Source organism: Corythoichthys intestinalis, chromosome 16 (assembly GCF_030265065.1).
Source record: "Corythoichthys intestinalis isolate RoL2023-P3 chromosome 16, ASM3026506v1, whole genome shotgun sequence".
Classification (NCBI taxonomy): domain Eukaryota; kingdom Metazoa; phylum Chordata; class Actinopteri; order Syngnathiformes; family Syngnathidae; genus Corythoichthys; species Corythoichthys intestinalis.
In genome coordinates, this window is record NC_080410.1 from 29,423,226 (window position 1) to 29,436,429 (window position 13,204).

Here is a 13,204-nt window from a genome sequence, read left to right on the forward strand (position 1 = left end):
TGCGACGCACGCAAAAAGAACGGCAGAGTTTATTATTTGACGTGAGACGCGGCCCTTCTGCGTCAATACTACTACTGCCGGTAGCCACTCGTGTAAAAATATGGTGGATCCGGTCGATTTTCAAACTTATATGCAATGGTAACCTACTTTTAGAGTCCATCAGATCTCTTGAGTGGTAGATCGGGGCACAGTTGACTTGTCTATGTTGATTTATTGCTGTCTTCTCTGCTATAATAATAACCAACACGGCCCCGTGTTCGATACAAAACCCTCCTACCACAACAAAACAAGTCGGAACCAGTATTCACATAGGAACTAAAGTTATACAACATAAAATATACAATATAAATGAATACATCACATTTGACAAATATAAACACATAATAAAATAAATAATAGCCCATTTAAATAAAATAAATTGAAATGAGCTAAAACACATGTAATTAAATAAAAAGAATAATACACACATCCTGCTTACACAATTAAATTTATTAATTTCTGTGTGGCGCTTTAACTTCAGAAAATCCACCAATAAAGCTTTTGAAAACCGTTCATAAGACCAAAAAAAATGTTTCATTGAGACATTTCCTTTGTAAAATACATGTTAAAATCTTTGTCATTGGGATTGCTATTTTCTTTAGCACAGGACTTCTTTTTTTCCTCTTTCTTTCAGAAATAAAGCTGACCAATACGCGGGGTCTGAAAGGCAAATTGTTGTTGGATTATCTTTAAATACCCGCTACTTTTGGAGCAGAATTCTAGCTTTGTATAGGCTAATGTGCCTATTGTTGAAAGCACAAAAGTGTGTAATAAACAACTAGCACATATGTATTTTGCATTTTGTTTTCTTACTGTACCGAAAATGAACCGAACCGTGACCTCAAAACTGAGGTACGTACCGAACCGAGATTTTTGTGCACCGTTACACCCTTACAAATTAGAGAAGCATCACATGATTTTTCAATGGGTGCAAATACTTTTGTCCGGCCCATTTTTGGAGTTTTGTGTAAAATCTAGGGCTGTCAAACGATTAAAATTTTTAATCGAGTTAATCACAGCTTAAGAATTAATTAATCATAATTAATCGCAATTCAAACCATCTCTAAAATATGCCATATTTTTCCTGTAAATTATTGTTTGAATGGAAAGATAAGACAAGACGGATATATACATTCAACATACTGTACATAAGTACTGTATTTGTTTATTATAACAATAAATCAACAAGGTATGGCATGAACATTATTAACATTCTGTTAAAGTGATCCATGAATAGAAAGACTTGCAGTTCTTAAAAGATGAATGTTAGTACAAGTTATATAAATTTTATATTAAAACTCTTAATTTTTTTTGTTTTAATTAAGTTTGTAAAATTTTCATTCAAAAAATAAATTAGTAGCTCGCCATTGTTGATGTCAATGATAATTATAGTGCTGAAACCCATAAAATCAGTCGCACCCAAGCGCCAGCAGAGGGCGGCAAAACACCAAAAAACAGGTAACAAGTAGAAATGACACTTTGCTGTCATTTTAAACTGTTTGAGCGGGGCATGTGCGTTAAATGCGGCTAATATTTTATCGTGATTAATTTACAAAATTAATTAACGCCTGTTAACGCGATCATTTTGACGGCCCTAGTAAAATGATAATGATTTTTTTTTTTTCACATTCTCTTATGTGTTTTTTCATTTCAGGCAAAATAAATGAAGATATTACTACCAAAGCATTTGCAATTGCAATCATTTTCTGGGAGAAATTGGGCATTATCTGACAGAATTGCAGGGGTGCCAGTTAGAGCTGGGAATCTTTGGGCACTTAACGATTCGATTACGATTACGATTCAGAGGCTCCGATTCGATTATAAAACGATTATTGATGCACCCCCCTCCTTTTTTTTTTGTTTTAATGTTTTGTGCATTAGTTCTAAAATTGTTCAAAAATACTCTCAGGCTAAACCAAACTACTATTTCAGTATCAAGTTAACATATAGCAGTAAACAAATATACAAAAATAACAGAATAAAAAACTCCTGTCCCCATTCTGTATCAGCAGCTTTAAACTACATTCAATTAATTTAATGTTGTGAATCAACCGTTAAAGTTGTTAAAATTGCTCCCGTTATTCCATAATTTCCCTTTTGTCTACTTTCGACATGTGAAAGTTTTAAAACTATTTTAAAGATAGATTCAAGTCAATATTTTACCGATTTGGGAGTATTTTAGATAAAAAGTTAATTAGGTTCGCTTGGAAGGTTCGCTACAACAGCCTTGCAGGAAAGTGTACTGCTTTAAGATGGCGGCCGTTTACTAACGCCCCTATCTAGCTTTTTGTAGATGTGCTGCTAACGCTACCGAATCTATAATGCATCTAGTCCTATATAAATGATATCTACCGTAACATTTTGCGGATGTACTTTTGTAGCAGCTTTTCGGCAGCAGTCAGGTATGTTGTTGTGTTTTTTATCTCGTGGCATGAGTTGAGCTAGAGCCGTGAGTTGAGCATTGGCATTACCCGAGGGGCCGGGTAATGAGAAGCATGATGTTTAGCTACTCTCACTCAGTTCTTCATTGTGCCGAAGACCGCGCGGCACGCTGAGTGTTTTGTACTTTCGCTTTACTTGGCATATTTCAATAATCGGAATTTGGATGTTTGTGAATCGTTCTCGAATATTCCACGGCCGAATCGCGAATAATCTAAGAATCGGAAATTTTGCACACCTCTAGTGCCAATACTTTGGGCCAGCAGTGTATTCTGTAAATTTGATAATAATCCTTTTGTTTGTTCTTGATTTACCTTGAACACAAACATACAGACTAGAAAAAAACCCCACTGCAAATGGAATTAACTCTTCCATGTAATTACAATTACAATTATACCCTGCAACTTATCTTGAACTCAAATATACAGAAAAATTCAATTTGGGCCTGTGACCGCATGACTCCAAAATGTAATCACATCTTTCAGTTCATGTTCCAAACACCTACTGTAAATTTGATAATCATCCCTTTATTTGTTCTTCAGTTATCTTGAACACCAACATACCGACAAACGGACATATTGAGCCGAATACATAACCTCCCCTTCCTTAGGTTTTGGTGGAGGTAATAAAATGGAGGTTTATTGCCATCAGTGTCGTCGTTGGGAAGGTGACAGCATCTGGCATTGTCTTCTGTGTGTCCAGGAGCGCTAAGGGAGGTGAGATGAGGATGAGGATGAACAGGCACCACCTGAATGATGACGTGGAAGAGAGAGAGAGGGCGAGCGAGAGGGCGAGCAAGCAAGCAAGGGAGGGAGGAGTCTCCTCCCTCCCTCCTTGACTCCTCTTTCAGTTTGATCAGCAGAGCAGTCAAGTCGCAAGTGGTAAGTTCTTATCTTTGGCATTTTTGCATCACCCGTACAAGGACTAGCTTTTCTTACTAGTGACGTTTTCCCACAACTCTTAAGTATTGCATGACTTTTGTGCAGAAACAACCAAGGCACACCTCACCACCACCATTTCTGTACACTAGTAGACTGTCTGTGTTCCAAGGGATGTTCTTTCCACTACTTTGTGAATAGAAGAAGGATTTGAGTGCACTAGTAGAGTAGTAGTAAACTAGTTGGGGATATTCTTTCCACTAGTATTTGTCGTTTCAGAACACTGGAGGAATGACTACTTCTTTCTAATAGTGATGTTCTTGGTCCATCCGGAGGGAGGACACCATATCTCACTCGCTTTGTTGTTCTTTTTCTTGGTGAGGACACTGACTTAAATTGCTACCCCTCCATTTTTCGTGGAGGATGCAGAAATTTTGGGGGGTTAGTATATTCTAGGGATCCAATCCAGGGCTTCCTGTGTGGAATTTGCATGTTCTCCCCGTGCCTGCGTGAGTTTTCTCCAGGGACTCTGGTTTCCTCCCACATCCCAAAAACATACGTGGTAGTCTGATTGAACACTCTAAATTGTCCGTAGGTATGAGTGTGTGCGTGAATTGTTGTATTTTTCATTGCACCCTGCGATTGCCTGGCAACCAATTCAGGGTGTACCTGCCTACTGCCCGGAGTTAGCTGGGATAGGCTCCAGCACCCCTGCGACCCTCGTGAGGAAAAGCGGCATGAAAAATGAATATTTGAATATTCTAGGGATGTATATGCATTGATTCTGAGAGCCAGACTTTTCATTTTTGGCTTTGTGCTGATTAACTTGATTATTTAACTGCGGACTTATTGTTACCTGTAAATTCCAAGTTAGCCAGCAGAGGGCAAGTGCGCTCTTCAGTTGTGCTTGTCGTGTCTCTGAGATGATGAGACATTTTTGGAGTGAGCCTGGCGGTTGTAGTTTATTTGAACTTGTTTCCTGTACTGCACTAGAAGAATATCCATGTGATTTCTGCGAACTAGCAAAAAAAAAAAAAAAAAAAAAAAACTAAGGTGCTTTAGCAAAGTGAAAAAAGTGCCATAGAATTTCTGCACGCGACAATAGTTGAACGACTAGATTGAACTTGTAGAATGTGTGATTGAAATGCACACTAATGAAAAAAAAAGTGAATTTGTAGAGTGTCTTATTAGGGATGATCTTTTCACTACCGTTTGCCATTTCAGTGCACTAGTCGAACAACTGCCTATTTCCCACTTCTGTTTGACATTTCAGTACTACAGTTCTAGAACAACTAGGGTACACACGTATGTCTGTTATACTAGTTATTTTCTTTACACTACTTTCTGCCATTTTGGCAAACGAAGTAGTTTGACTTTCTCTTTCTAATTGTGATGTTTTTTCCACTTCTGTTTACATTTCTGCACACTACAGTCAGAGAATGACTAGTGTGCCTTAGTAGAATGCACTTCTGAAAAAGAAAAACTGGAGTGCACTAGTAAAGCAACAAGCACTGTAATCGTGCCATGTTTTCCTACATTTCATTTCATTTCTGCAGTTGTAGAACAACAAAGAGACAAGGATGGTACGTAGATTAAACCGTGACAATTAACAGAAGTGTTCGCGTTTTGTGGCAAAGGTCCGCTGGCTGACAATCCCGAGCACGATTCCGAGGATGCTGCGGCGCACGGCGCCAGACCTCTGCGCCGGGCCGGGCGCCCGAGAGAATCTCCCGGAAGTGAGACGGCGCCGGGGGCGGGCAGCATGAAGCCCCTCCTGCCGTTGCTGGCGCTCCTGCTGCTGGCGGGCCACGCCCCTGCCGACAGGCGCCCGGGAAAAGCCGGCGGCGGTGGGAGCTCTGGCGCCCCCGGGCTCCGGCACGACACGTGCCTGGGCTACTATGACGTGAGCGGGCAGTTCGACAAAGAGTTCAGCTGCAACAACACGGACCACCGCTTCTGCTGCGGCAGCTGCTTCCTGCGCTTCTGCTGCGCTGACCGCGCCAAGCGTCTAGAGCAGAAGGTGTGCACCAATTACAACACCCCCGACTGGATCAAGACACAACCGCCCTCGCCGGCGCCCACCGGTGATACCTATGACCCCGAGCTGGACCGCACCAACACCACCGTCTATATCAGCTGTGGCGTGGTGGCACTGGTCGTCGCTGTTGGAATCACCGCCAAAGTGGCCTACGACAAGGCCACCAAAACCCCCCAAGAGATGAACGTGCACAGGTGGGTCCCATCACTCTTTGCCTGCCACGGATGTCCAATTCATTTGGACTGGGAGCGACGTGACTTCATGTTTCCATCAAACGGATTGGACGTCTATTGTTGTCAATGGCACTAAAACAGAATCATCCACTGCCAGTCCTACCAGTCCGAATGGATTGGACGTCTAACACCGTCAATGGCAAGCAATTAGTTAATTTGCGTTTATTGAGAAGACCACTCTAAGCAATGTAATGACCATGCAAAAATATCTATCAAAAAATATGAAACAATATCACACATTAGAATAATAATACCGTATTGGCCCGAATATAAGACGGTGTTTTTTGCATTGAAATAAGATTGAAAAAGAGGGGGTCGTCTTTATATTCGCGGTCTAGACATTATACCCATTCACGACGCTAGATGACGCCAGATATCATTGAAGCGCTGTACTGTTATGACAGATCTGAGTTACTCTCCCCATTCATGACGCTAGATGGCGCCATATATCATTGAAGCGATGTTCTGTCATGACAGGTCTCAGCTACTAGTTTAACCAGGTTGCATTATTTTATTCCAATGTTTTTCCTTATTCAGATTTGTTTCAAGACTACAGTTACATTTAGACTTCACTTTGATGGTTAATGCAGTTATTGTATTGTTGTTTCATCACAATAGATTGGTTCATTTACGTTTCAAAAACCAGAAGCCATTCATTTATGAATGTGATTGGACTTTAGTTTAGGGTTGTTCCGATCATGTTTTTTTGCTCCCGATCCGATCCCGGTCGTTTTAGTTTGAGTATCTGCCAATCCCGATATTTCCCGATCCGATTGCTTTTTTTTTTGCTCCCGATTCAATTCCAATCATTCACGATAATTTTTGCCGATCATATACATTTTGGCAATGCATTAAGAAAAAAATGAATAAAACTCGGACGAATATATACATTCAACATACAGTACATAAGTACTGTATTTGCTTATTATGACAATAAATCCTCAAGATGGCATTTACATTATTAACATTGTTTCTTTGAGAGGGATCCACAGATAGAAAGACTTGTAATTCTTAAAGGATAAATGTGACTTTGTATATTGTGACTAAATATTGCCATGTAGTGTATTTGTTGAACTTTCAGTAAATGATACTGTAGCTATCTGTTCTGCCCAAATGCATGATGGGAAGTGCACCCATGACTGTGCGTAGTGGTACCAATTGATATATCTTCTCTGCGTTGGGAAATAACATAGGGTGTTAAGAAAAAGATCAATTGCTACCATTCTTCCCCACATTGCTTCACACGATATTTCTAATCGAAGGGAGAGGGAATTTAAAAAATGCTCCAAAGGCTGCCAAGATTCACTCTACTCATTTTACGCTGCCTTTTAGCTCTATATATAAGTAAAACGGCGCCATTACAGATTAAACGCGACAATATGTGAGTGGGGCCATGCAGCGGATGCATTAATTGCGTTGAATATTTTAACGTGATAAATTAAAAAAAATAATAATAATTACTGCCGTTAACGGGATAAATTTGATAACCCTACCTTAAGCCTAAACTAAAGACTCTGGATGAGTGTAACATATTATGTCTGTAACGTTAAATACAATTAGAAAACGGTTTATTCAAAAAATATATATATTAAAAAAAGGCATGTCCGATATTTTTTTGCCGATTCCGATACTTTGAAAATGACGTACTCGGACATCTCTACTTTAGTTTACATATTTAAATGTTCAGATATTAAGATTTGAATGAGGCAAAATAACATGCTTTTTCTCTCAAATATATTGTTATCATCATTTGTTTCAGATGTACTGTAATTATTTTCTGTATAAAAATTAATTTGGTGTTCAAAAAGTCTTTTTTCAAACTTGAGTCTTGAAAAAGAGGGGGTCGTCTTATAATCAGGGCCGTCTTATATTCGGGCCAATACGGTATTTATTATTCTAAAACTGATGAATAACGCATTTTTGTGACTCAAAATACAACATTAATTACTTGGTTTTTGATTTTCAGCACATATAGTTTCACTTTCCGCCACGTTTTCACATTGTTGTTATGGGTTGTTGTGGCATGTGGAATTTCAAGGAAATAAATGCGTTTCATTCATTTGGAATAAGTCTAACATAGCAAAACATGTGGAGAAGCACTGTGAATACTTGTTTAAGTCATTGCTTTAATTTCAAAACACTGAAGTTAAAATCAAAGAGTGCAGCACACTTTCCGGAAAATTTCTCAGCACTTTATTTTTGGAGGAATTGAAAGCAAAAACTTTGCCAATGAGTCAAATGCCGTTTGTTGAATAGCTGAGCAATTGTGTGAGGGTGTGAGCCGAATGTTGAGGCGCTGGCAGACCTTTTGCTTTGTGTGACCTTCAACGCACGACGAAAGCGCTGAATTCTCTCCTTATTGATCAGCTTTTTGTATCCAGCCGAGAGTGAGAGAAGGTGTGTGTGTGGGGGGTAGGTGATGCATTGCCTCTCGGCTGGAGCTTCTCGTGTTGCGCTCGCGTCACAGCCAGACGGCCGCAATTTGGCCAAAATAGAAGCAGGAGAAGAACACGATGGGATCCTGCCACTTTATTAGGTACACATGCTAATGCAAGACCATCCATTCGCTCTGGCAATGAACGATCATATTTCAGCGCAATCGACGGCGACAGACGTACAATTCATCCATATGGCAAATGTATGTTAGTGCCATCAAATCGATAGGTATGAATAGAAAATACCAGGGTTCTGCAATTTCTACGCGACGAAACGTCCTTCACGATGCTCAGGGCGCTTGCGCAAGCATCCGCACGCATGGGCACATTGGTTAAAAGCGGCGAGTTCTCCCTATTTTTGTTTTGATTGAGTTTTTTTACCTTTTCATCGCCTCAAAAATACTTTTTGCATGTATTTACCTCTCATACTTTTAACTAGGGGTGTGACACAATATCAACATGGTGATATATTGTGATACTTTGTATCCCAAAAGGTTATCGATATGCTCCTGCCAAGAATCGAGATATCACTTTAAAAAGAAAAAAAAAAAAAAGAACCAATAAGTTGCTACCAAAATCTTCCACCATAATGGTGTCTCAATTACCGTATTGGCCCGAATGTAAGACCAGGCCAAACCCCCTCTTCATCAAGACTCAAGTTTGAAAAAAGACTTTTTGAACACCAAATTAATTTTTATACAGAAAATAATTACAGTATATCTGAAGCAAATGATTATAACAATATATTTGAAAGAAAAAGCATGTTATTTTGCCTCATTCAAATCTCAATATCTGAACATTTAAATATGTAAACTAAAGTGCAATCACATTCGTAAATGAACGGCTTCTGGTTTTTGAAATCTAAATAAACCAATCTATTTTGATAAAACTACAAAATTGCAATAACTGCATTAACCATCAAAGTGAAGTCTAACTATAATTGTAGTATTGAAACAAATCTGAATAAGGAAAACATTGCAATAAAATAATGCAAACTGGTTCAACTTGACAGTAGCTGAGCTCTGTTATGACAGAAGATCGCTTCAATGATATCTGGCGCCATCTAGCGTCGTGAATGGGTACAATGTCTATGGGTACAATGTCTAGAACGCAAATATAAGACGACCCCTGCATTTTCAGTCTTATTTCAATGCAAAAAACACCGTCTTATATTTGGAACAATACGGTAACTCTAAGGCTGCATTGACGGTGCTCGACGCCCAAACCATTTAGTTGTTGTAGAAAGTTCATTTGAAACCAGAGCATTCACAGTCATTCTGTCAGATTTTCAGGGCATTTACAGGTCACTTGCTGTTCATTTTAGGGCATTTACAGGTCATTTCCTGTTGAGTTTGAGTCACTGCCCATTCATTTGGGTGATTCCCAGGTCACTTCCTGTTCTGTAACTCAAAATAAACAGGAAGTGACCCATGAAATACCCCAAAATCAACAGGAAGTAACTGAAAATCAACAGGTAAATGACCTTAAATGGCCCAAAATTACCTGATTGCCTGGCATTGGCTGTCACTGACGGCCATAGACGTTCAATCCGTTTGAACTGGGAGGGATGGCAGCGAATGAACGAATGTTCATTCGCTGCCACCCTCCCAGTTCAAATGGATTGGACGTCTACTAGTGACAAAACACATTCCAATTCACAGCAGAAACTTGTTTTTCTGTTTATTAGTTGTTTGTAGAATATCCTAGAATGATTTCCTGACCAATGTATCGATAATCGTTCTATCGCCATATCGTCAGATCATCGTTATCGTGAGCTTTGTATCGCAAATCGTATCGTATCGTGAGGTAACAAGAGGTTCCCACTCCTACTTTTAACCATTGCGTTTTCTTGTGGTAGCTTTAAAGCAGTGTTGATCTGTTGACCTCATTAGTCATGTAGCGTATTTAAACCGTCCTTATTTGATATAACTATATTTAAGTATTTTATTAAGACATTTTTAGTAAGTTCTGCATGTGTGCATTTAAACAAAACAAGTTGAAAGCGCACGGTAGTACTCTGGGTGTCAAATTCGCCTGTTTCACCGATGTAGCACATTTTGACTGAACACCGTATTTGCAATTTAGTTATACTGCACAATTTTTTTTTTTTTTTAAGCTCGTATTGGAACTTTTTTCCTTTCTATTTATTTCTTCGTTCATGCCATAGTTGTCCTTTTCACTTTTTGTGAAAAGTTTTTTTGCTTTTTTTTTTGAGCATGAAATCTGCTGTACAATTAAACAATATTAAGAAATGATTTAACTCATAGGTTGCGTTTGACGACGATGGATGTCAAAGTCAGAGATGTTGAACAGTTTCACAGAATAGATAAACAAAAGAAAACAATAGAACGTAAAAATATAAAAAATAAAAAGAAAATAAATGCATAAAAGCTTTTTTTATCTATATATAAAAATACTAATACAAAAGAAAAATACTCAGACTTAAAAATGTGAAGAAATTTTAAGTGCATTGAAAATGTTTTTTCCTTCAATTAAAAACAACATTTGAAAATAAATAAGCAAAAAAATCAATAAATATTTGCAATAAAAACATGTTAAAAAACTGTTAATGTGGTAAACATTTCTTGAAAAAGTTTGCAAAATTAGGGCGTGACACATTTGAAATGTAACTCTGTGAAAGATGACATGTTTTGACATCTGAGAAAGGCGCTTCTGGTTTTTATTTGGCTTCATGTGAGTCATCAATTCAAGAAATGGGATTTAACATCCAAAGCATCATGCATAAATAATGCTTTGCCAGTAACTTGCCTCATTAGGTTGCTTATGTACTGTATGCATATATACTCGATATACGGATAACAGTCAAATGTTCTGCCTGGAATTCATATCTTTGTTGTTTGAAGGGATATGGAACAAAAAAAAGGCATTCATTGTCGGGAATGCTATGAGTCAAAGTATCCCACATATTCTGCACTTCATTTTTTATATACAATTTATTATTCTGCTATTTTTTAAAAAAAAAAAAATTGTGCTTAACTTCTTTTGCATTTTTAATGCGATTCATATCTTAAAATATTCACAAAAGTCACACAATGGAGAGGCTTGTATTCATTTGAGCCTAAACTGGCACCTCCCAAAAAGCCCCATTCATTACAATGGCACATTTACTATTTCAGCTTCAAATTTACTCATCCCTTTGTCATGTCATTTGCATGTTTCCCATTTGAACATGTTAGATAAGCAATTCGCATTGTTCACATGTCCCAGATTTTGATCCCCAAAACTCCATTGACTCACAAACATTTTTGTCCTATATTTGTTTGGGCACATTTACATCATCAACACTTGTGGCGTTCCTCAGGGCTCGTTTGTTTGACCACTGCAGTTGACATGAATCAACTGACAGACATCATTTTGTGCTCTGTCAAACTATCACAACATTTTTGCATTTTCGACTAAAAACCAAGTGGGACACTGCCAATCAGGCCGCCTGTGTCGACCGAGCTCAAGCCTTCTCCTCCTGGAAGGGAAAAACGCTATTAATAATCACGGAGGCTCCCCAAGTCGCACGCACGTGAAAATTGGAGTACACGCTGGCTCCAGGTCCTCGTTGACACACTTTTACAAACCGGGTCGCTAATGACTTCAATTACACCATCTCGTTAACACACCGTTTAACGGTCTTTAGCTCATTGGCTGCCATTGACGGCAATAAACGTGAAGTTTATTTGGATCCAATACTCTAGCGTAAGGCTAACACATTTTGTGATACACCATTGACAGACGAATGAAATTAGCATTGATGCGGCAGTTCTAACCCTTTAAGCAACAGATATAGTAACACAAACAGGGAGCCGCACATGTAGACAGACAATCTAAAAGTATTCACAGGCATTGCTGTCACAGATTACTTGAAAAAGTAACTTGATTACTGATGACGCCTCAAAAAATTAATCTAGTTACTTTACTGATGACTTTATTATCAAAGTAACTTAGTTGCTTTAAAAGTAATATATCGGTTACTTTTTACTTTTTTACTTTTTAGAAAAATGATATCACATTTAATTGACTTTCCGATAATTGAAATTTAAAGGGAAAGGTCAGAATTTTTCACATAAGGCTTAATCTTCAAGTTAGCGGAGGTTTAATTAGTCGATGGAGTTGATTTCAACCACCATTGACTCGCGCTGTCTTAGCCACTCCGGAGCCTTTAAACTAACAAATAACTGACAAACTACATGGAATTTGTTGAAATCAACCCCACCGACAAATTAAACCCTGCTAACTCGAAGATTAAGCCTAATATCAAAAATTCTGAATTCCGGGTTGGCGTTTAAGGGTTTGGGTTAATATCAGTGCCAATGTAAAACAATGCAAATTGACTGCACATGATTCAACAACACCCACAACCATACACACGCTCGGTCAATTTGGCCCCAAAACAAGGCGGCAACTAAGCACTTTACACTCAATCGGACTTAACAACACATCCCAAAGATACTAAACGAACACGTCACCTCACGGCATTAATGCACAAGACGGATATAATGTATAAAATGCTTGCCGACCATTGCAATGGCAAAGCTACGAAACGGCTGCACATGCAGCGGCTCCAACCTATCGCTGGAACCCTTCAGAATGAAGGAAAAGTACCAACTTTCATTCATGGACGCACACAGATCAACATTCCCTCGCACATCTCAACAGGTGGCTGCACTTGGCTCGAATGTGCATCCGCGCTGGTACACGCCTTTCTCAGTCCCAAAACACTTAGCGCGTGTGACTCGAGACCAAAACAGGAAGTAACTGTGAGCGGTTACCATGGAAACGAACACGTAGCGGGAACCTTTCTAACATTTTCTATTCAAAATGCTCTTCGTACATGACTACAATATTCTTAATTCTACTTACATTATGAGTCAATAACAAAATAGTAACGCACTTTAATCAGATTAGTGGTTTGGAAAAATGGACGCGTTAGATTACTCATTACTAACAGAAAGCAATAAGATTAGAGTAACGTGTTAATTAGCAATGCGTTAGTGACAACACTGCTCACAGACACATTTTCTTTATCCTCTTGGCAACCAACTACTTCAACCTATGGTTGTTTGTTTAACTTTCCATTCATTTGAAGTATACGACACGACAAGTCCAAACCCTGGCCCGTAGACTTCATAA

At 38.7% G+C, this 13,204-nt stretch overlaps 1 protein-coding gene across 2 annotated transcripts in view; it reads left to right on the forward strand.

The window, feature by feature from the left end:
* The first annotated feature begins 3,327 nt into the window (after nucleotides 1-3,327).
* The window catches only part of LOC130904826 (protein shisa-6-like), a 70,246-nt gene continuing 60,369 nt past the window's right edge, over nucleotides 3,328-13,204 (forward strand). The window contains exons 1-3 of one of the 2 annotated variants that reach the window (XM_057817878.1): nucleotides 3,328-3,359; nucleotides 3,636-3,733; nucleotides 4,994-5,588. In XM_057817878.1, coding sequence (XP_057673861.1) covers nucleotides 5,119-5,588 — 470 coding nt within the window. In that variant the 5' untranslated portion in view covers nucleotides 3,328-3,359; nucleotides 3,636-3,733; nucleotides 4,994-5,118. The remainder of the gene's footprint in view (nucleotides 3,360-3,635; nucleotides 3,734-4,993; nucleotides 5,589-13,204) is intronic. The other variant, XM_057817880.1, reaches the window with a different exon arrangement.